General features: G+C 33.0%; 1 protein-coding gene across 1 annotated transcript in view; it reads right to left on the bottom strand.

Annotated features, from left to right (window-relative positions):
* The window catches only part of LOC106478065 (G-protein coupled receptor GRL101-like), a 43006-nt gene that overhangs the window by 14767 nt on the left and 2659 nt on the right, over positions 1–25580 (bottom strand). The window contains exons 2-9 of the mRNA XM_022381580.1: positions 25067–25183; positions 23219–23350; positions 22859–22978; positions 15591–15702; positions 9590–9661; positions 5934–6005; positions 2974–3045; positions 2257–2328 (exon numbers count right to left, since the gene is read on the bottom strand). Coding sequence (XP_022237288.1) covers positions 2257–2328; positions 2974–3045; positions 5934–6005; positions 9590–9661; positions 15591–15702; positions 22859–22978; positions 23219–23350; positions 25067–25183 — 769 coding nt within the window. The remainder of the gene's footprint in view (positions 1–2256; positions 2329–2973; positions 3046–5933; positions 6006–9589; positions 9662–15590; positions 15703–22858; positions 22979–23218; positions 23351–25066; positions 25184–25580) is intronic.

The raw sequence follows: 25580 nt of genomic DNA on the forward strand, positions 1-25580 counted from the left end.
TTAGCATAAATCAGTTAAATGACGAAATATTAGGTGTCTATTTACTTGTGACCACGCTGTGTATATTAGTGTTAGTGCTTAGGAAAACTTGGAAATATATGAATTTCAGTTGTTTGCAGTGAATCACGCAATATAATTTTTTATACAATTACAAATATCCACCTAATTATCTAAAAGTCCTATATCGAAACATAATTTAACTTTACAATTAATGTTATTAGTTAAAAGAAACGAAAGAGTTTTGTCTAAGTAATAAAAACAGGTTTGGATAAATTTTATGCATGTACATTAATTAATAATTTTTATTTTTATTTTTTTTAGATGGCCCGGCATGGCCAGGTGGTTAGGGCGCTCGACTCGTAATCTGAGGGTCGCGGGTTCGAATCCCTGTCCCATCAAACATGCTCGCCCTTTCAGCCGTGGGGGCGTTATAATATGACGATTAATCCCATTATTCATTGGTAAAAGATTAGCCCAAGAGATGGCGGTGGGTGGTGATGACTAGCTGCCTTCCCTCGAGTCTTATACTGTTAAATTAGAGACGGTTAGTGCAGATAGCCCTCGTGTGGCTTTTCGCGAAATTCAAAACAAACAAACAATTTTTTTTGAGTAAGCAAGTACATTAGTAGAGAAGTTTAGACAAACAAGAACAATTCTTTACTCTACTTGTCCCTCCCCTCGTTGGATCAGTTGTAAATTTACTGACTCCCAACGCTAAAATCCAAGGTTCGATTTCCCGTTATGGACAGAGCTCATTCAGTCTATTATTTGTCTTTGAGCTAGAGAACAAACAAACATAATGTACATGTAATGTCAAATTAGTTTGAGTATAGATACAGTTAAAGTCTTAGTATACATCGAATTACCCTATATACCCTATATCAGTGATGTTAAAGTAAATGTGCATAAAATGCTTTTTATGTTACAATTTTGTGTAAAGCAAAAAAATGTTTCTGCGATCTCATGGCCAGCGGAATGCAGAGATTTTGATTTGTCAACATATAATAAATAAATGTCATTGTTTTCACAAATATACTGTAAACTATTATTAACTCTGGCGGTCTTTAAAGTTATCGTGCGATAGTAAAAAAGGTTAAAATTATAATTGCTTTTAATCATAATATCAAAAAATCTCGAAACCGAAAATAGATTACCACAATGATTCACAAGTCATTGTATCTGTCATGGAAAATAATAATTGAGGTGGTTTCCGTTGCCTTCCTCAACGGATGTTGTTTACTGTTTGTATTACCTAGGTCAACAAAGGAAATGAGTATACTGTCGCAGCAACTGGACGCAAACTCGAATCTTCAGATTCACAGCCCGGTAAATTGGCTACAAAGCTCGCTTGGCTTAGTCAAAATATTAACTTTCTTAAATGGAGTGTTTTAGTGTCTAAAAATACTTGAACTGCCTCTAGTATAAAAGTTACATACAAGTACATAAGAATAATAGTCAGTATAAACATGTACAAAAAATTTTTACATCTACATATACATAACGATGGTTACAAATGTTTACATCTACATATACGCAATGATGGTTACATATGTTTACATCTACGTATACGTAATGATGGTTACAAATGTTTACATCTACATATACGCAATGATGGTTACATATGTTTACATCTACGTATACGTAATGATGGTTACAAATGTTTACATCTACGTATACGTAATGATGGTTACATATGTTTACATCTTACATCTACATATATGTAATAATGGTTACAAATGTTTACATCTACATATACGTAATGATGTTACAAATGTTTACATCTACATATACGTAATGATGGTTACATATGTTTACATCTACATATACGTAATGATGGTTACAAATGTTTACATCTACATATACGTAATGATGTTACAAATGTTTACATCTACATATACGTAATGATGTTACAAATGTTTACATCCACATATACGTAATGATGGTTACAAATGTTTACATCTACATATACGTAATGATGGTTACATATATTTACATCTACGTATACGTAATGATGGTTACATATGTTTACATCTTACATCTACATATATGTAATAATGGTTACAAATTTTGCTTTAAGAGGTTGGAACTTTCAAAAGTAAATGGCCTGTATATTCATTCATTAGACAAATGTAAGGAATTCTTAGAAAACTGACAAGACATTTCTTTTATTCGCTTCGTAAGAAATGACTGGATTTTTTTTTTTTTGAAATTCCAAAAATATGACAATAAGGTAATGAACTGAAGCTACGTTCTTACAGATTTTTTAATGTTCTGAGTCCAACGAATACTCGGCTTTCCATCGTTGCTATCCTGTTGTGAGTCAAATCTCTGAAAGAGGAAAATAAAATAAATTGTCATAGAAGTTATACTGTAAGAATAATGTAATATATCTAACGTATATTTAGTCGTTCAGTTAAACAATTATTGTTAACAAACCTACTGGTATAGTGCAGCTACATAGGGTTCAAATTACATTTGATTAATATTCCATAATGTATTTACATCGTTTTACCATTTTTCATATATTGATTTAATTTTGCGAACTAAATAAGAGACAGAAACCGATAAATATGTAAAGATATGTAGAAGGCTACGAAGTGACAAACAGACAAAATTCTATCCAGACGTAATTACAAAAAAAAGTTTTAAAATGACTCACAAAGAAATTAGTTGTTCCAATCCATTAAAAACTCCATTGACCAAGTTCACCAAGTTATTGGACGATAAATCTCTGTATAAAAATAAGATCTTTTGTATTCAAGTCAAGAATAATCCTTTAATTCAGTTAAATGTTTTATGGTATTTAAACATTAACTAAACTTCATTTATATTCATTAGATAATGGCTTATAACTATTCTTATTATTTCTTTATTTGAAACTGTTCTTCTCTGTTTTTTTTATATGGTGGAAAAGACAATAAACACAGAAGATTAGCAATAATTTAGACATCAATATTATCTTGTAGAACTTACAGATGAAGAAGTGACCGGAGTCCAAGAAAAGCATTACGGGATATATTCAGTAACCTCTGGTGACTCAAATCCCTAGAAATAGTCATAATAGTAACTTAGTAAAGTACAGAATTCTTTTATGGTGATTACAAATATCCTAATGTAAACTACTTGAAAAATATTATAATTTATTACAATTTACATATTTATACAAAATTGGAAAAACTGGCCTTAGACACCAAAGTCACTTACCTTATATTAAAAAAAAAGAGACAAAATTATCTCACTTATTTGTTTTATTCTTGCTTTTTCTTATATATATTACCAGTTCAGTAATTGTAACGTTATTATTGCTAAGCAATCTGAAGGTTTTTCATTACAGCATTAAGGACTCTACCTCAATTATTTTTATACAACTGGAGGCCTCTGCAGACGTTTGGCATCTAGTAACCATTTTCTAATTACCAAAACTTTCATCCAATATGGATGTTGATAAAAATCTAAATATTTTGCATGACAGTTCTGATGCAATTAGGTAGATTTAGATATAAACTTATGAAAATAAAATGAGTAAGTTTGTCTAGAATTTTATTTAAAAAAACAGCCCTGCCTCACATTTTGGGGCACTCTTACTACTATTTTTTTATTAATGTTTATTATTATGTAGGGCCCAAAGCATATATGCAAAATTTCAAGTGTTTTTGTAAATAATTAGAAGGGATTCGGAAATCTAAGAGGTACAGAAATATATGTACATACACAGGTACAACTGAAAATTACCATGTACAGAGTGATAGTGATGTTTGAAATAATTACATCTTAAAAACTACTTGTCGAACTAAAGACATCAGAGGCATCTTGAGAATTATAAGATTATCATTTTTTTTATTCAGAAACGTTTGAACGTGGCATGGAGTGTTTTAAAAAGTGTCGCAAAGGTGATTAACATATTTTCTATCATTTTCAATCAGGATATCAAGTTTAACCCTATGCGAAACTACTGCAAGCGTAATTTCCTCTGAAAAGTGTTAATTGAGTTCCGCTATTTCATATATAATGGTCATTTTCAGAATCTTCAGATTTATTTTACTAATCTGTAGACACTTCATTTCAGGAACCCCACGAACAAACAATTTTCTTTTACAATGTTTGGAACTTTTTGTGTATTATCAAAGATACATCAAATACTAGTCATCAGTTTTCAACATGATACTGTAATTCACATAGTCACAATCGTTGGTGATTTTTTGGTAATCTTTCTAAATGAAAGATTTGTGATTCTGTCTTCAGCGAAAGCGTCAACTTGAAGCCTTTTAACGTGTTTTCTTGGGAGTAGATGATAGCATTTCTTGAGTTGTCATATCCACCAAGATAAAAGTGGGTTTTGTTTGCTCGAAAGATGTTTACCAGTCATGTTACATCCATCATCGTCCTGGTTAAAATCTAATTTACAGAGTGAAGTCTCTAAGATGGTTTACCATCCTTATTGGAATGCAGGTGCTAAAATGTTGAGACTTGAGAGTAAGAGTTTATTATTGTTATTTCCAATACTGAAGTTTGTGGCTAGTCAAGTTCTCAAGCAACACCTCTTCTACATACCGTCTCTAAAGGATAATTCTCGGTTTTGGATATCCTGACAAACCTCCGCTACTGTTTTACTGATACAGATGGCTATCCAGAACAAAGAATATTTTTTTTTTCACAAATACAAATGTCTCGAACCGACGAATTAATTTTTTTAGCATTTTAGGACACTTTTAAGAAATGAACGTTTGTTTATTTTATCACTGGGATTGTTTTTGTTTTTTTTTGCCGAAGGAAAACTGTCATTATTTTTACAACACAGTCGAACAGCAGTTGCACGATCATGAACACTGACAGTCGTTTTATTCAAATCACCAATCCGGTATTGTTGATTCAAAAAAGAAATAAAAATTACAATAAAAACTATTTTGCGAGAAAAACGACCTTGGTAAGCAATACAGAGCTTCTATAATATGGTTGTGAAACATCTTATACTATGTCCAAACTTTCCAGTTTTGAAACATCTTATACCATATCCAAACTTTCCAGTTTTGAAACAACTTATATCATATCCAAACTTTCCAGTTTTGAAACATCTTATATCATGTCCAAACTTTTCAGTTTTGAAACAACTTATATCATATCCAAACTTTCCAAATGGTATAAGATGTTTCAAAACTGGAAAGTTTGGACATGATATAAGATGTTTCAAAAATCCAAACTTTCCAGTTTTGAAACATCTTATATCATGTCCAAACTTTTCAGTTTTGAAACAACTTATACCATGTCCAAACTTTCCAGTTTTGAAACATCTTATACCATATCCAAACTTTCCAGTTTTGAAACATCTTATATCATGTCCAAACTTTTCAGTTTTGAAACATCATATATATATCTATGTCCAAACTTTCCAGTTTTGAAACAACTTATACCATGTCCAAACTTTCCAGTTTTGAAACATCTTATATCATGTCCAAACGTTCCAGTTTTGAAACTTCATATACCATATCCAAACTTTCCAGTTTTGAAACATCTTATATAATGTCCAAACTTTCCAGTTTTGACACATCTCATACCATGTCCACACTTTCCAGAATATATCTTTTGATCCTCAATGTGCTTCTGGTGACATTTTGTTCTCTTGGTTACGAGAAGTATTCTTAATATATAATAATATAAATATGATTTTTTCCTTATAATCATCTTGTAAATATCCATTGTCACATTATAGCAAAACAAAGAACAATGGCTACGCAATTCGGAACAGAATAACAAAACTTAGAATTTTAATTTTTTAGCCTTAAAACAATTGACTTAGGGCGTTGTTGTTGAGTTACCTCGACCATTCTTAGGCTATTACACTTTATCCTAAGTTAAGGTAAAACAAGGTTGTTCTAAGTATATTTTCTTAAGACGAACAAAAATAAGTAGTACAATAAAAACGTTCATAAACTTACAATGTTTTCAATGAAAGTAGTCCACTAAAAGCTCGAGGGTGAATTTCTCGAATGGCATTTCCTTTCAAATTGCTATGAAAAAACATAAGCTATTCACGTTATTTAGGTTCTGTGTTCAGTTATTCCCAGCTAATAAATATGTCAAAAGATATCGTTTGTCTGAAACAAGATCAGTGCTAATTTTTTTTTTCACATTTACTTCTGAAACTGATGTTACAGAAGGCACCTCCCATGTGACTAAGCGGTAAACTTGAGAGCTTAAACGCCTCAATTTGTGGTTCAATCCCCGCGACTGACACAGCGCAGATAGCACATTGATTTGCTTTGCTGTTTTTCGCTTAAACCAACCAAATAAACCCACAAAATAATCATTAATTTGCTTTCATAATATGTTCATAAAGGTTTTATTTCCTCTTTTTTTCCTTCTCACTATTTAGTTGGCCCAGCATGGCCAGGTGGTTAGGGCGCTGGACTCGCAATCTGTGGGTCGCGGGTTCGAATTCCCGTCACACCAAACATGCTCGCCCTTTCAGCCGTGGGGGCGTTATAATGTGATGGTCAATCCCACTATTCGTTGGTAAATAGAGTAGCCCAAGAGTTGGCGTTGGGTGATGATGACTAGCTGCCTTCCCTCTAGTCTTACATTGTTAAATTAGGGACGGCTAGCGCAGATAGCCTTCGTGTAGCTTTGCGCGAAATCCAAAACAAACAAACTATTTAGTTGTACGGATTTACATCTTTTATAATAACTTCGATTTTGCAATTAGGAAATGAAATATTTTTTATCTCAACCAGGTTCCTAAACTTATAGATCATCTAAAACTTTAATATCACTATTTTCATATTATTAGAACGTGATTTTCTTATAGTAAAAACCACATTAGGCTATCTACTGTGTCCACCGAGGGGAATCGAACCCGGTAGGTTTACCGCTATCCCAGAGAGGGACGACAACGTCAGAAAAGACACACGTTTCAAATACAATTCTCTGTACAAACAAATCATCAGATGGGAATGAAATATTCTGGTACATATCAATATGCGCATGGAAATTATATTATTTTCTAATAGATAAAATACTTAATGTTTATGGATGATATGAAACATTCCAAATTTAGTTTGTGATTTCGTATTTTATATGCAATACACTTAAAATCAAAAGGGGAAAATAATTAATAACGGTTGGAAACTTACAACTTTCGAAAATGAATTACTGTTTTAGTGCGTTTTACATTTTACTGCTTTCTAAATAGAATATCATGTTCAGATCTAATTATCTAGTGACCTTATATTTTGGTGATTACTCAATTTTGGTTATTGTTTGAGGGGCGGAGAGTTTTAGTATATGCAACTCCACAGTGGGGAGAGCGAAAGAGACAGGTATGCATACTACATTATCAAATAAAAATGGATGAAACCCTAGTGCTTTCAACAACTGGTCCTCTCTTCATCAGAAGCAAAGACGACAGTCAAAACAAGATCGTGAAAGTTTGATTAAACCATGCACTAATCGCTATATGTCGAATATAGCTATTAGAAACCGCCAGACTTCATGATACAGGCTTAAGATCGAGAAGACCCGTTTTAGCCTGCCAGCATTGCACGGCATTTCAAAGTTTCGTTTGAACTCTCGTCGAGAACATTATAAGTGACCTCAACGCCATTTGTGGCCTATGCTTGTTTTGACTGAGGACGCGCCAGTATGAATGAACGTATAGAAAACAGACACATTTAAGAAAGCTACAAACAATACAAAATGCATTACTTACAACAGCCTATCGATTACCAATATCCACATCATTAGTTTTTTTTACACAAATATGCCAACTTATAAACACTGCCTGATAGAATCGTACATAGTTCGTTAAATTACTTTTCAAAAAATTGGCACAAATATAATCTATTTTGTGAATTAGACCGCTTTTGTATACATGATGACATACGCCCTAAGCACCTATTACAAATTATCTTATAAATCAACAAGAGGGAATCATCAATACTCGTGGCATTTTAAATTCTTTTAGGCAGGATTAGAGTAAATTTTTTCCTTTTTATTAGCTATATTTTTGTGCGCCAGCAATACCAAGCGTAAGGCACGTGTATACCCGATTTGATTTTATTACTCATAAGGATCTCTAACAGCCTACCCTCAAGTTGTAATTATTTTAGACAGGATTAGAGTAAATTAATCTATGAAACCTTGGGTGTGGTAAAATACATCAATCGAAAGGGTTTCACCTCCTGAGTCCAAAACTGTAATTAAATCTCAAATTTGTCAAGAGATGACAGAGCTATGGGCTAAAAGTTTGTACTTGAAAAACTCAAAGCCATTCTATGATTGGCTATGCCGGGGCTAAAAATAAATTAAGACCACCTTTAACTAAGATTATATCCATCCTTGATTTATTAAACTAGGAGAGCATTGAAAAGGGTATTTTATGTGCAATGCTCTCACAGTGATTAAACTAGACCTATTTGCGATGTGTGTGACTTTTGCGTAATAATGAACAAAGAGAAAGTGTGCTCCTCATGTTGAATATTTCCTTGGTTACTATACATGGACATGGCCTTGAAAGGGGTCAGACTATGTGCAATAGCATAATAACCTTTGATTCAGATCCTCATGTTGTAATTAAAAGAATATTCCACAGATGTAAGCTAACAAATGCAGTGGGAGGAAGAAGTCCAAAAAGATCTAAACACCGATAAAGAAAAAGTGCTTTCGAAGGGAGGATTTACTACGAAACGATATGTTGACGATGTATTGGGCCTTGTGATACGCTCTTTAGCATATGTAATCAGGATATGTGTTGATGTTGAAAATATGTGATGTTATAATCGAGGGTTGTAATGGACCATTTTGAAGATGAAATCATTATGTTCGTAGAATGGACAAAAAAGTTTTGATTTAAGTCCCATACACCAACGTTACAAACTGCTTGAATGCTATTTACTACGCAAAGCCAGAAAGCTTAAATTTAAGCTTGATCTTGCATAGGTTAAGAAATGGAACAGGATCCCCCATAACGTTGTCTGCCGAATTATCAGAAGTATGACGCGTTGGTGCAGTGACAGAATCATTGCTGCTACTGAGTATCTTTTTTTGACAAATTTGATTCTTTTAGAAAAGTGAATTCAGTCAGACCCTAACTCTAATCTATTTGATTGTTTGTTTGTTTGTAATTAAGCACAAAGCTACACAATGGGCTATCTGTGCTCTGCCCACCACCGATATCGAAACCCGGATTCTAGCGTTGTAAGTCCGCAGACATACCGCTGTGCCACTGGGGGGCTAATCTATTTAAACTTGACCTGTAGTAATAAGTCAATGAATAAATGATGTTCCTACCATATTATTCAATTTCAGTTCTGTTGTTCGGAGAAAAACTTCACTATAGAATTTTGGAGCATTTAATTTTTTGAAGTAGTTTATAAAATAAACAACTAAGTATCCTTAATGAGCATTCACAGTGTTTATTTTGTATATAAGAAATGCGTAGATACCATAGTAACAACGAGTAGTTGTTTGAAATGTAACAATATTTTCGTTGACTAGAAAACTGTATACAACAAAAATTAATGGCACAATTCTCCTTAGCTCACAATACATTTAAGCACTTTTAACTCACAGAAACACTCGAAAATTGTTTACTCACAGTGAGCGGAGATGTCCTAATCCTTGAAAAGTATTTGGAGCTAACGATGTTAGTAGGTTTTCATCCAGATACCTAACGACATAGAAATAACTAATATACAAAAATACATAAACAAAGCATAAGAAGCTTTTAGATGTGCCTTCTTATTTTTTGGACTAACTCTGTCTCTCATCTTACAACCTCAGCTGCCTTGTTATGCTTCCGCCATTATCCAGTTCTCAACATAATATATCCAATTTATAGCTGTCATTCGAGTTGACGTTCCCCGAATACAGATAGATCTTCAACAAGTGAGCAAATCTAAAGCTTTAGTATCTTTCTACGTATCTTAAATACACCTACGCACACTTTTGTACCTAATAAGAAGGAACTCCGGTAATATGTCCTAGTGCTAAGAAATTGTACCTTAATAAATTACAATAGTATTTGAAAATGAATGAATAAATTATCTGCAATTCGTCTGGATATAATTCGGCCTTGTATTAGAAATATATATATATATATATATTCACTTGGTAAATAATGCAATATAAATATTTCATTTAATTATATACATAAGATGCATACGTAATAGAAATATAACGCTAATATTCGCTATCATAAAAACCTATACGCTGAATATAAAATAATAGATCGATCGATAGAATGTAAGCCTTACGTACAATATCTTTAGTCGCCACAAATTATGAAAAGTTCTTGACGAGAGGTTTGTTATTCCGTTTCTTCCAAGATCTCTGAAAAGAAAAAATTAGTTATGGTTTTGACTAATAAAGTAAAAACCTCTATCCTGTTTGTATATTTCAGAATTTTTGCGTTAAGTTACACAAAGGACTATATTTGCCCACAGCCTACCCTACTTTAGAAATAACAGAAAGAAGCCAGATACCCAGCTACTTTTATCTGATCGAATAATAGGATTTGACTATCACTCTTTCAGCACACCCACGGCTTTAAAGCTTGTCCACCTAATTGACCAAAAAAATCGATCCAAAGGTGCAACAGTTGATGATCGAAATAGTTTCTGTTAGTTGTAAACATTTGACTTCCTAAAGACTACAAGTTACCACAAGTTATTAACCACCACGACTTGTCAATGGAGATGAAATACTAAGATAGGGGGATCAAATGCGAGCACATATTTCACCTCAGTGTGTTCAGCACAACAATCGTTTTACTGCCAATTGAACAAAGGGTTGTAAAATTATATCAGGAATTTTATGAAAAGTCAGCAGATCACCTAATGGCATTTAAACAGTCGAACGAATTAATGTAGCACCTAAAAATGGGCCAAACAATTAATACAGAAGAGCTGGGATTGGCCTAGTGTTAAATTAACTGAAATACATAAGTGTTAGTATGATCGAAGCTGTTCTGAGCAAACTTCAGAAACTGACGCTGCCCCTGGAAGACCTACGAGACCAACAAGTACAACAGTGGAGACATGAGCATAAAGAAAAAATTGTATTCAAAAATATTAAAGTTTTTTCGGTCCACGCAATGTACACTTTGAATCTCGTGTGTAACACTGCAGTCAACGGTTGCACCGAAATAGTGACGTTTCTTGATCTGACTTAAAACACATACATCCTATCTTTCTGCTTGAACTAATATTTGATTAATATGGCTAAAATATTTTGCTACTTAACTGTCAAACCATTAAGTTACGCTGATGGGAATGTAGAATTAACGTAGTTCGCGTACTCAAACACCTGGAGAAGAGGCCTACAACGCTCGATTCTCCATTGTGGGTAGTTGTGTAGCACGATATGACTTGATGTATTAAATCAACATCAGCAGAAAGCAGTTTCTAGTTAGCGATTTCTAAACGTCTCGAGATATTTATACAACTACAAGTAAAAGGATAGTTGAAGATCACACAAAGGCACTTGTAGATGTAAAGGATCTTGCAGGAGAAATGGAAAACATTAATTATGTTTACTGAAACCTAGCTCTTGAAGAAGAAATGGAAAACATTAATTATGTTTACAGAAACCTAGCTCTTGAAGAAGAAATAGAAAACATTAATTATGTTTACTGAAACCTAGCTCTTGAAGAAGAAATAGAAAACATTAATTATGTTTACTGAAACCTAGCTCTTGAAGAAGAAATGGAAAACATTAATTATGTTTACTGAAACCTAGCTCTTGAAGAAGAAATAGAAAACATTAATTATGTTTACTGAAACCTAGCTCTTGAAGAAGAAATGGAAAACATTAATTATGTTTACTGAAACCTAGCTCTTGAAGAAGAAATAGAAAACATTAATTATGTTTACTGAAACCTAGCTCTTGAAGAAGAAATGTAAAACATTAATTATGTTTACTGAAACCTAGCTCTTGAAGAAGAAATGTAAAACATTAATTATGTTTACTGAAATCTAGCTCTTGAAGGAAAAATGGAAAACATTAATTATGTTTACTGAAACCTAGCTCTTGAAGGAGAAATAAAAAACATTAATTATGTTTACTGAAACCTAGCTCTTGAAGGAGAAATAAAAAACATTAATTATGTTTACTGAAACCTAGCTCTTGAATTCGATGCTAGTTTCCCTGTTGGTCAGCGATAAGTTTAGAGATTTACAACGTTAAAATCCGAGCTTCGATTCCGTGGTGGATAGAGCGAGATAGCTCATTGTGAAGCCTTGTGATTACAAAAACAACAACAAAGCAACGTAACTTGTGATGAATTGGAGGTTTTTCACTAAGAGTGATTACATTTAATGCAAAAAGTTTATAGATGTAGATGAACAATAACAGATCAGCTAGCAACAACCAACTCTACCCATCACTGTTGTTATTGGAGAAAGAAGCTTTTTTCAAACTTAAATATATTAAAATCTATCCGAAATCAATCACGACATATCCAATAAAGGAAAGACTGGTAAGAATTTCGCTCGAGGATATAAGCTATAGAAAAATTATACTTGAAACAAGCAGAGTGTGATTTTGCCTCGATCAATTCAAGAAAAGTGAAATAAAGCATTTCCAGAATCTTTGAATTGACGCTATGACATTTCAACTATTATTGTAACATTCTTTCAAACTTTAATAAATAAATTAATTTGACTGGTAGCCCTACAGGTTTTCGCACAACAGACAGAAAAATTTGAGGAATTAGAATCAGCAGAGTGGAAACGTGTCTAGTGTAGCAAAATAGCTATCTCCAGGCTGAACGTATTTCAAATCAGCCAACGCATTCAATACTAAGACCAATTGAAACATATTGTTTCGATATTTTAAAATTTTGGTGCTGAAAACCCATATCAATAATGTATTGGAAATTCTGGAGCTTTATGTTTCTGAGAATTGAATGAATTTAAAACTAATATCCATAATAAAATGTGATATAGGCTAAATTTAGAGTTGTTTATCCAATATGTAATTACAATAGCTGAGGAATTGCATTAAATTTAAGTACTAACATGGTCTAAAGTTCTAGAATGTTCGTTTATTTAACGTCTGATGTATGTTTACTTGTTCTAACAACACCTTATGCACAAAATGGGCTAAAAGAAAAGCTCGAACATTTCTACTTTTCATGCATTGTCGTCTTTAATTTTTAACTGCGGAAAAGAGAGAAGTTTTTTGTTAAGCACAAAAGCTACACAATGGACTATCTGTGCTCTGCCCACCACGGGTATCGAAAACCGGTTTCTAGCGTTGTAAAGAGGGAAGACAGCCAGTCAATAGTACCCGTTATCTGAAACGGCTACTCTTAACCAAATAGCGAAACTGACTGTCACACTTACAACAGCTCAAGCTTGAAATGTGTTTGGGACCCTTGGATCCCCAGTCTGAAACCTTAATCACTAGGCCACTCTCGTCCCAAGCATCTGGTGTCACAAATCATTTTAGTTGAACATTTAAAAGGAACATTTGCCATAATGAACAAACGTTCATAGTTTCGACCACTTTGAGTTTTTTTTTTTTTTTCTATCAAAAGAACTGAAGAGACAGCGAGTAGTTTACTTCACTCAAATAGGACCAAAAATATTGCTTACAGCGAATGATGCTAATATAACAATTTTTTATACTGAAAAGTAATCTTTACGGTTAGCTTCTTTTAAGTATATTTCTACACTGCCTCAAGTAAATATGTTTGTTTGTTTTGAATTTCGAGGAAAGCTACACGAGGGCTATCTGCGCTAGCCGTCCCTAATTTAGCAGTGTAAGACTAGAGGGAAGGCAGCTACTCATCACCACCAACTCTTGGGTTACTCTTTTACCAACGAATAGTGGGATTGACCGTTACATTATATCGCCCCGACGGCTGAAAGGGCGAGCATGTTTGGTGGGGAGGGGATTCGAACCCGCAACCCGCAGATTGCGAGTCGAGCGCCCTAACCACCTGGCCATGCCGGGCCGTATAAATATGAAAGAAAATATTTTGTTTCTTAGCAACACAGCCAATTGAATGTTAGTTAAAGTGGAAATAATTTATAAGATACAGTCACTAGCAAAAATTCGATTACGCAAAAAAGAGTTACACTTTACTTTGGTAATACGTACATTAAATGCCTTAGAAATAAACGGGAAAACACTTCCAAATTATATTTTATATTCGATTACGCAAAAAGAGTTACACTTTACGTTGTTAATACGTACATTAAATGCCTTAGAAATAAACGGGAAAACACTTCCAAATTATATTTTATATTCGATTACGCAAAAAGAGTTACACTTTACGTTGTTAATACGTACATTAAATGCCTTAGAAATAAACGGGAAAACACTTCCAAATTATATTTTATATTCGATTTGCAATTTATTATCTCATTATCATATATAAAGTTATTTTTAAATACATCTTACAATTTGATAACTGACTTAAAGTCTTACAAATATTGGACTCACATTTAGACTAAAGGATATATATTTCAAAATTCTTACAGTATTCTTGTCTTTCCCATACTTGAAAAATCTTCAGTTTGAAAAGCACCACTCAAATTATTGCCCCGAAACAAGCTTACAAAAGAAAAAAAGAAAGATATTTTCTTTTTACCCAACGTTCTAGATTAACTAAGATTATCCTTTCAAATTACATAAATTGATAAACATTAGAGCAATTACTTGGAGTAAAAAACACAGTCCACTGGAAATAGTATTCACACCCTATTTTTATTTCATAATTTAAAAAAAATCTATAACAGCAGGATGTAAAGATTTTATGAACTGCATCTGCGTGTTTAGAAGTGGACAATGTTTCGATCTCAATGCTTTCAGTACTGAAAGCGAAACGTCATCTGGTCTGACACTAAAGACATATGTTATACAAAAATACTTCAAATCTAGTATAATATTCATTGCCTTAAACACCTTTAAACTACAACACTGCAATCTATAAAATGTACAGAATTCCATACGATTCTGCCATTTGAAATAATAAATCATGTAATCAAAATCACATGCCTCTAATTACATTTATAAATAAAGTACGTTTACACTTTCACTCATTAGTAAAACACGTGCATAATAGACGGCAAATCGCAATAAAACCTTTAAATTTTTGAAATAGAAAGTAAAAAAAAAGTCGAATAAATTGATTTTCATCAACTCCACATCTATATAAATATCAAAGCATACACCTATATTCTCTGAGTGTAAATACTTGTTATATTATTTCAACACCTAAATCGTTAAAACCAGTTTCATGATTTAGTCGTCATTTCATCAAATTTGCTATAAACTACTTTACATATCATACAATTTTTTTCTCTCTAGGCAGAGGGTCAACCAAAATAAAGCATAATAATAAAATTACTAAATAAACTATGATTTCATTAAACATGCTTTTAATTACTCTCTATTTCGTAATCTAAATTAAATTTATCTTCCCCACCGTTCTATGCTGAGTAGAAATGTGTGTATAAATATATGTTTAATGTAGTTCAGTTTTGCTTTGAATCATTTGGTACGTCCACAGTATTTGCTTTTATGATTTTCTACATTCAATCTTCGCAAACATGCAAAACATTATTTATTAAAAATAATATTAGACTTACAGACGTGAAATCTGGTGCTCTATATTTTCTGGAAATGAAGTTAACCCAACTTCAGTACAGTTGATGGTAATATCAATACAAGGACAGCGAACTTCTGATGAACACTGGAAAGCTATATGACAATATAAATCAGTAAAAAGCAAAGAAAACGAGACGTTGAGAGGATGTTGGCGAATTGGATGTAAGTAGGTGATGAACACAAGTGTGAAGTTAGAAATATTTTGTTGTATAAATAAAATATCAAAAATTTTTTGAACCATAAAGAAAACACTAAAGGTAATGAAATTTCATATACCAGAAGTCTCAATTAAGTCTATGAAATGTTAGCAACAGAATATTTACGTTGTTACTTGAGTGTGTGCGTGTGCCATTTAAATACAAAACAGTACAATACCACAATATATTCCAAGCATCTTAAGTTGTGGTGCGTTACAAGAGTGACAGTAAATCCCTTAGAGTGGATGATGGATGATAGGGTGATTCTGACTGGCTGCCCTCCCTCTGATCAATATTTTATAATTGTGGATTGCGGCAAATAATCAGAGGTGTAGGAGGCAATTAAAAATACAAATTAAGTAAAATAAGGATCACGTGTGAAAATTATTATTTATAAAAGCATTTTACGATAATTTAACTTTGTTGCTCGTATTATTTAAGCAGTGATTTATCCAGAAACGTGAAACGCAATTAAAAAGACGTTTGTTGAAAGTCACAAAACATTTACTGCTTTGTTTAGTAAAGACGTATTCATGTTTTGAATTTAAAATAGTATATCAGACTTACAATACATATATTAATCCACATTAACATGTTCACTAGATGAGAAAATTTGCGACTGAAAATGTTAAGGTTCGGTTATGAACAATTTAATATTGTAGTTTCTCTCATAACCAATTTAATCGAATAAGACGTGCTCATAGTGAGGATGATTTCACTGCTCTGTTGCTAAGGGATAGAGACAAGAAAATATTTTTTAATCAGACGTCTCAATATCGATAAGACATGACACTGTTAGTTACGAAACGAACTCTCAGTTTCACACTAAGTAAGAAAAATGAAGATTTGTTAAATTCCTTCACGTGCTAAGACAGGTTTACTGGGGAAGCACAATGAGATCTGTCAAGTAGTCTGACAAAAAGTATGCCAAAACATTCAGTATCATAACAGTATATGTAGGAGCTCTTTGTTGACTGGCTGAACCTCCAAATCACTATGATTTGCGTCTAGAACCTAATCATTGAAGAAATTCTAAGACATATGTTAAAGATCATAACAATTCCTTTCTATTATATTTATCTTAAGCAAACTCTTTTTTCGTTAAAAAGTAGGTGTTTGCATCACCAAGCAAGTTGTTTTTTGTTTTTTTTTCTGGAACCTATCCGTCTTTATTCTCCCCTTTTTGCTGGACTATATTAGATTATACTTAATCCAAGTCAAACCCCCAACACGCACACAGGACACTTAGGTTGTCATAAATAATACGTTCTATGCATACCACTAAAATAGCCGTATTTATTGTTTGTTTTAAATCAAAAGCTACCTGTATTGAGAAGTCATTCATTTCAGACTTAATTGTACTCGTCGTGTTAATATAACAGTAAGTAACATTTATTAGATAGTCTGTCAATACCAGTTGGACCAAACGTGGCGGATAAAGGCTCTTTGGGTCTATCATTCATGTTCCGTTACCGTCCTCTCCCTCCAAATAAAAACAAAAAACAACACTCTGCAATTTGGGGCCACAGTGCGTTATAGGAGTGGCTGTCAAATCTAACTATTCGCTCAGACAAGAGTAGCCCAAGAGATAGTGGGGGGTGCTGTTGACTAGCTGCCATCCCACTAGTCTATCACTACAAAATTAGAGACCGCCGTGTGAAGATGGCTTTTGACTCAGTTTGCGTAAACATAAAAAACAAAGTCCAACACAGGTAATATTTCAAAGGGGTTTATTTTTACTTATTCAGATAAAACTAATGAATGGAGAGGATAAACCCGGTTTCTAGCGTAGTAAGTCCGCAGACATACCGCTGTGCCACTACACCGAAAATTGTTTACTTTTTTGGAAAGCTATATAATAACTCTTTCCGACGGAAAATATTTATACACTCAGATCATAAAGACGTGTTTAGATTGGGTATTTATAATTTCCAAAAAGGAATATCATTTGACTTAATAGCATTTAAAAACAAAATAATACGATGAACTTAGGGCACCAGGACTATCCATAAAGAGACATGCAACAAGTTGAGCACCAGTCGTGGTAAGCAAAGCGCGATGTTCTGTAACAGATGAGAATCTTCGAACACAAAGGTAGGTGACAAAAGCTATCCACGTGCCTCAGGCAACAGTACACAACATAATCAAGAAATATTTTCGTCTCGAAATGAGGGAAATAGAATTAGGGTTCACCAAAATAAGGCTTCTAGTCATATCTGAAGTAGCTAGAAAATGAAACGCGTATTCATGCTACTCCTTAAGAAACATGCCGAACGTAGTACCTATGGATTTCTGTACAATAGAACTGTTGGAACGTGCGATGAGAAACAGTCGTCCTCGTACACTATTGGATTATGGAAAATAAATAGTGAAAAGAGGTGTGCTTCGGACATGATAGCCTTACGACAAAGCATTTGTAATGGAAACTACGCTGCACAGCTTTTACCAAGATGCACGGTGGTCACACAAAGCATGACCAGACGTGGTGACATAAACTGTAACGACTTGTCGAGGCGCCAAAATCATCTTAGTATAACGTGCACAAAACGAAGTAAAGCATTAAATCGTGATTTTGTTGAAATCAAAATGCATGTATGCATGGATATATGTACTGATCTTAGGTGTTTGAGCGCGTGTGGTCGGTATGGAAGCAGAAAATATCAATCAAAAATGACGGGTATATTTAAGATTAAAATTTGTGGAATTGCATAACTGTTAACAAATATATTATAAGAAAGCTAGATATACCTATGATTTATCATCGATACAATGACAAATAAACTCATTCACATATATTTGCTATGGCTATAGTATTTTATATCTTCCAGAGAATGTGTATATGAACGCTAGTTCTGCATTAAGGATTAGCCGTTTTTGAAAAGCCTTGGTTATCTAAGGTGGAGCTAATTTTAGGTGGCAGAAATTCTAAGATACTATAGTAGAGTGAGCTAAAACTTTGTCCTTTGTCTGTAAAACGTATAAAAAATTAAGGAAAATATAGATGTTTCTTACAACGAAAAGCTATAGAAGCACGTGGGCTCGAGGTGGCTACGGTTTAAAGAGTAAAGCTACCATTAAAGTATCTACCAAGTGAAAGTATGGTATAAGGCTAGGAGCCTGATGTTTTTAATATACGTTTATACTCGTCAATAACACATGGCCGAGAAACCAACATATCTAAGAACGGATAACATCACATGTATAAACGATTTGACATTGAACTTAGACTTGCTTGTTTGTTGAATTTCGGGCAAGGCTCCACGAGAGATATCTACGCTAGCCGTGCCTAATTTTGATGTGATAGACTAGAGAGAAGGAAGCTAATCAACACCAGCCACCGCCAACTTTTGGGCTACTCTATTCGAATAATGGGATTAACAGACACATTTTAACGCCCCCACGGCCGAGGGGGCGAACAAGTTCAATAATGAAATTCGAACCCGCGACCGACAGATTGGGTGTGAATCAAGTACCTTAAACACCAGATCATGCCAAGCCCCTTAGACTTAGATGTTTGCAGTGGGATAATACCGTTACAAGTAACAGCAGCATATTGAACATAAGGCCATGCATTATATTTCCACCCATTTCTTCGCCTTCGATTTGTCTACCCTCAGCTACAAATGGCATTTGTTCGAGTTGCACTACATTGTAAGTAGCCCATATAAACATTTTGATCTCCTTTCTGTATCCAAGTAACATATTCAACCCCTGTTGTTGTGCGTTAAGAAATGTGAGTCAGATTTGATAACCACGAATATTTGAAGACTGTTTGATTGATGTTTCCGAAACCCCAAAAATAATCATCTCATAATCTCTTAGCATTGCTCGATTCATTCTTTGAGTCGTTTGATATTTTGAAATGTTTTCTGAAATGTATCTTAAAAGTGATTTTGTTCAACTAATGCGAAAATATTCAGTTCATTGAGAATTTGTCAAAAGTGGAAATAAAATAGCTAATAGTTTGTAGCAGTGTTTAAAATGTTATTTACATGCACATGCGCTGGTAGTTCATCTCAGCATATCATTCTGACAGGCTAGAAACGATCTTAGAAATTAAACTCCAACTCATCAATATTAATACTAAATCAAAAATATTTCTCAGTGATACAATTCCTTATTTTATTTTGACATAGTGTATAACGTAAAAAAGTTATTTTTATGAATATTTCCTCGTATTGTTGAATCTATTACATATATCATACACAATAGTACAAGCCTAAAGACCAGGAAATTAGTAGTATTTCTCACAATACTACTTCAGAAATTAATAGTATTACCCTCACAATAGTACATCAGTGATATTACTGACAACACTAAATTAGTGGTATTACCCTTACAATACTAGCTCAGTAGTATTACCCTCACAATACTAAATCAGTAGTATTACCCTCACAATACTAAATCAGTGGTATTACCCTCACAATACTAAATCAGTAGTATTACCCTCACAATACTAAATCAGTGGTATTACCCTCACAATACTAACTCAGTAGTTTTACCCTAACAATACTAAATCAGTAGTATTACTCATAATACTAATTCAATAGTATTGCTTTCACAGTACTAAATCAGTTGTATTACTCTCACAATACTAAATCAGTAGTATTACTGGCAATACTAAATCAATTATATTACTGACAATACTAAACCAGTAGTATTACTACTTCCTTCTTGATCATATGACCGAATAGATTTATGAACTATCTATTTTGGAAAATTATTTTCTCTGCATGTATGCTTAACAAAAACAAAACAGATTTTATTGGTTTAAATATATGTCTCTAATTTACTTTATATTCCAATTTTTACAACGTGTTTTTTATTGCAAATTCTAAATGCTTACAAATAATCCTAAGAGAAAACCGGTTGAGAACCATTGATCTAGTCACAATATATTTCGTTTAATACTAATCACGTTGTTTTAACTTAGTGGTTCTTCTTTAATATTTATAATGATAAAAAAAATGTGCCTTCGTTATTCACACACAGGTTCTTTTGCCAAACACACTCATACATAACAGATAGTGCTAACGTTACCACCATTAACCGTTTGAAAAGAAACAACTACTTTTTTAGGCAAAATGTACTCAAGTTATTAAAGACCTACTGACACGTAAAAGTCAAAGTCAAAAATAAAAGCTTAAACCATTCTGCTCTTGCAAAGAAGTGTTACAATAACTTCGTCACATCATTTGGAGCACCGCTACGTAAAATAAACAAAATAAAGTGCCAACAACTGAATAAACGATAAGCTATTTCTTCCTTCATTTAGAGGTACAGCACCCATACGATCTAGAAATAATCATACATGACTACACAGAAGATTAATGTTGTCTTTTTCAAGTGACTTATAAAAAAATCAATGTAAGAGACGACATCGCCCCCAGGGTAAATCTGAAAGCTTGTAACGCTAAAATCTGGATTTCTATACCCGTGGAGGGCGCAACAAATAGAGCCCATTTCCCTCTACAACAATAAGCAAACAGAAAGACGACACTATTAAACAACAACAAGAAAAGGGAAACGACGGAAAAAAAGTTTTTGAAGGAGCGTCAATCTTGGTTTGCGCTAAAACGAACAAAAAAACAACAACAAAAAACAAACTAGAAATTATTTGTAATAAGGGTGACAATTAATGCACTTATTATCGTAACGTGTTCACTTGAAATTAAAAGATGATTTTATCATTGCGTGATGTTGGAATGTAAAAATTATATTTTAAGAAATGTTACAGTTTTGGAACAAAAATGAAGGAATTTTTCACAATTTTAAAACTAATTTATGAACGTTTAAGTAAACTATTTCAGTATAACCTACAGATAATCATACATAGACTAAAGTGATAAAGCTCTCAAAGGGAGGAAAAATAATACTGTTTTGATTTTGTTTTTGAAGTTAAGCAAAAAGCTACACAAAGGGCTATCTGTGTTCTGCCCCCACGGATATCAAAACCCGGTTTCTAGTGTTGTAAGTCCGCAGACATACCACTGTGCCAGTGGGAGGCGGAAAATAATACATTGGTAAGACATGCTTTTGACGTTTAAAGAATTTCACATAACATCATTTTATTAATTTAAATGCAAATTTATGAAGAAAGGATTGAAAAAAGAAAGTTTCAATTATCCTTTCTTATTATATATCGATCACAAATATTTGTGAATTTATTTTCACAACAAAAATATTATTATTAATGTAAAGTCGAGATTTAAGACAGTTTCTTTATACGGCTGATTTTTTCTGGCTTATGCTTTGGGTATTCGTATTAAAAAAATCAGTTTTGGCGATTAGACAACCTGCATTTACCTTTCGTAAATTACTAGAGTTTCTATAGTTACGTGGATGATTGGTCCCGTAGTAGAGCTCTAAATTTCGGATCCTTCCAATATCACAAAATACTCCCTGCAATTTAAGCACAAAGGCCATTGAAGGTTGCGAATTGATAAAGGAATAAATCACCCAAGTAAGATTTTGATTGCATATTATAGTAAACACTGAGTCTTTCTCTACTCCTCAATAATAGAAATGAAACTCTGCCTGAAGAACAGGCTATACTGGTTTACAGACAATTCTGCATTATTTTGTTCTTTCGACTCTCTATTAGGTTGTAAGAGGAAATTAAAGTCAATAGGGACTAGAAACAATGACAATCAGATGATGCCAAATTACAAGATTAATTAAATACGGTTCTTTGTATTGGACTTTACAGAACGAAAACACCATGTTCCAAAAATGAAAACCTGTAAATCTTAAGCTTATATTTCTTATTTTTTTTTGTCCCGTACCTCTACAAATACTTTCAATATGAAGTGATTTTCAAAGTAGGCTTATTTATATACTAAAATCAGAGTAAAGATAAACTTGCAAATGCATTTCTCTTGTTAACTGTTTGAATTACACCTTCTGTTCAAAGAATGATAGTTATTAAAGTAAATCTCATCTCACTGGTTGAACCTTTAGCAATGAGTGCTTAATAGAACGTCGATGAAACATTTATGTCATAAAGAATATGAAACAAAGGGTAAATAAATCATTGATTTAAAGTTACTTACGGCATCCAACTTCGTCGGTCCAAGAAAAGTGGCAATGAATGTTACCATCACAGACCAAACTCTTATCGATACAGTAACTGTTTACGCATTTAAGTTGGCCTTCGTCGCATGTTGAATTTTCTAAAGCAAAAAGTAATAATAAAAAAATGCAAAGACAAATGAGAATTAGTTACAACATTATTGTAACTAATTAATATACTTCGAGGAAATTATAGGAGGCAAAACTTAATAATTAATTTTGTAATTTTAAAAACAAATCAAAATATCTAATTTTACTTTATTGAAGTAGTTTTAAAAAAAACTAATGTAGGCCTGTATACCTCAACTTCAACGAACTATAAAAGTAGAAGTCTAACTTACCACAACCTATCAAATGAGAACCATCAGCGCATCCTTGTCTAGAATCACCATTCAGGAAACACCTGTGATATTGATTAACGCACTGTCCACTTCTGCACCGGAACTCGTTTTCAGCGCACGGTTGATTAGTTTCTTTTAAAATATAAAATAAAAAGAAAACATTAATATTTTGTTTTCAGTTTTTTTTAACCACTAAGAATCTAAGTAAAACAAATTTGTTATTTTCACAGTGCGGATGAACAATTAAATCATAGTGACATTTGAAACCAACGTTCTTTTTGTTTTACACAAGTGTACAATGATTTGTAATAGAATAAAGACGAATAGAAATCTAATGAGTTATGGGAAATACTGTAGGTAATAAAGTGATTAAATTATTTGAAGCAAAATACTGCCGATATAGAAAAAATTTGGATCGAAAGGAGAACAAAAGTTTCGGAGCTTTAAATAGAAAATCACGGAAACCTCAAAATATACTATGATCATTAAAAACAATTAAGATGGGATGTAGGGATGAAATACACCTGAAGGAAAAGGTAACGTTACTTCCAATATAACTCTGAATTACTGTTTCTGTTATTATCTTTTTAGTACAAAATGAGCTATCTACACTCTGTCCATCGCAGAAATCGAATCCCGGATTTTAGTGATGTAAGTTCGTAAATTTATCCCTGACCCACTGGAGGAAAACTCCGAATTAACTTGAATAAAAGTAATGTTCTCTTTTGACGTATCTTCTTTACTACATCATATTTATTACTGATTTTAATATGTATATTAGGACGCCTGTAAACGTTCCAACTTAGTCATGACAGATAGATATAGCTATTAACACAGAAGTTGAATAAGAATAGAAGTTAGCAGCAGTTAAAAAGCATTAAAACATTAGAATAAATTAATAGATTTGTTTGCTTATTTGTAGTTCAGCACAAAGTTATACAATGGACTGTTTATGCTGTGCATACCACGGGTATCGAAACCAAGTTTTTAGGGTTATAAGCCTTCAGACTTACTGCTGAGCCACTGAGGGCTAATAATACTAATAAGTAATAAGGGGAAAAAAGAGATGAAATATATAGGTTCGTAAGTTCTGGGAAAAGGTTTGTTTGTAGTTATGCACAAAGCTACATAACGGGCTATCTGTGCTCTGCCCATCACGGGTATCGAAACCCGGTTTCTAGCGTTGTAAGTCCGCAGACATACCACTGTGCCACTAGGGGCTCTGGAAAAATGAAATTAAAACAAAACAAACATAGGCTTAGGTCATTCTTTGAAAAAATATTTATAAAACGAAAGGGATTGATTAGTAAAAAAATGTCCCTTAAGGATAAATACAAACAAATATTTAGCAAATACCAGTATTTTTAAGTAGAAAAATTAAAAGTCACAAAATATTGTTAACCAGTGCAGTAGGAGATAAACACAGCTCAATGGTTATTGTGCTGGACTGTGGATCTGAGGTACTATGGTTCGTGCCCCCATAACCATTAAAGAAAAAAAACACTTTCGGGCCTTAGGTACATTATAAGAGTGACTGTCAATTTCCACTATTCTAGTTGCCTTCTCTCTAGTTTATCAAGTCAAAATTAGGGATGGCTAGCGCAAGTAGCTCCCGAGTAGCCCTCGAGCTTTGCGCGAAAATTAGCAACAACAACAACTGCGCAGCAGTGACCGTCATTCATTTCAAATATACCTGCAAGTAGTATTATCCTTGAAGCTATGAAAGAGTTGTTCAGTAGAAACTATATAGTAAATATTAAGTTCATCCATTATTTTAAGAATAGTTAATAAGTAATAATAGCAGAGAGAGAGAGACAAACATCAAGATCGTTATTATTTATAACTTACCGCAGAACTTTTCATCTGAAAAATCTGGACAATCATGTCGGAAGTCACACCACCAACTTAACTGGACACACTGACCACTCAAACACTTTCTGTACCCTTCAGGACAAAGTTTGCTTTCTAGTAAAATAAATATATTTTTTTGACAATTAGAATTTTACTCCAGGAAAGTAAATATCGATTAATTAGTTTTTTTAAATACACATAGTCAAATAGTCTAACACATTGGAATGAAGATAAACTTATGTATGTAATAGATTAACGCATAGGAATGAAGATAAAGTTATGTATATAATAGACTAACACATAGGAATGAAGATAAACTTATGTATATAATAGATTAACGCATAGGAATGAAGATAAAGGTTATGTATATAATAGACTAACACATAGGAATGAAGATAAATTTATGTATATAATAGACTAACACATAGGAATGAAGATAAACTTATGTATATAATAGACTAACACATAGGAATGAAAATAAACTTATGTATATATATAGTCGTATAGCAAT

The sequence above is a fragment of the Limulus polyphemus genome, unplaced genomic scaffold (assembly GCF_000517525.1).
Source record: "Limulus polyphemus unplaced genomic scaffold, Limulus_polyphemus-2.1.2 Scaffold177, whole genome shotgun sequence".
NCBI lineage: Eukaryota > Metazoa > Arthropoda > Merostomata > Xiphosura > Limulidae > Limulus > Limulus polyphemus.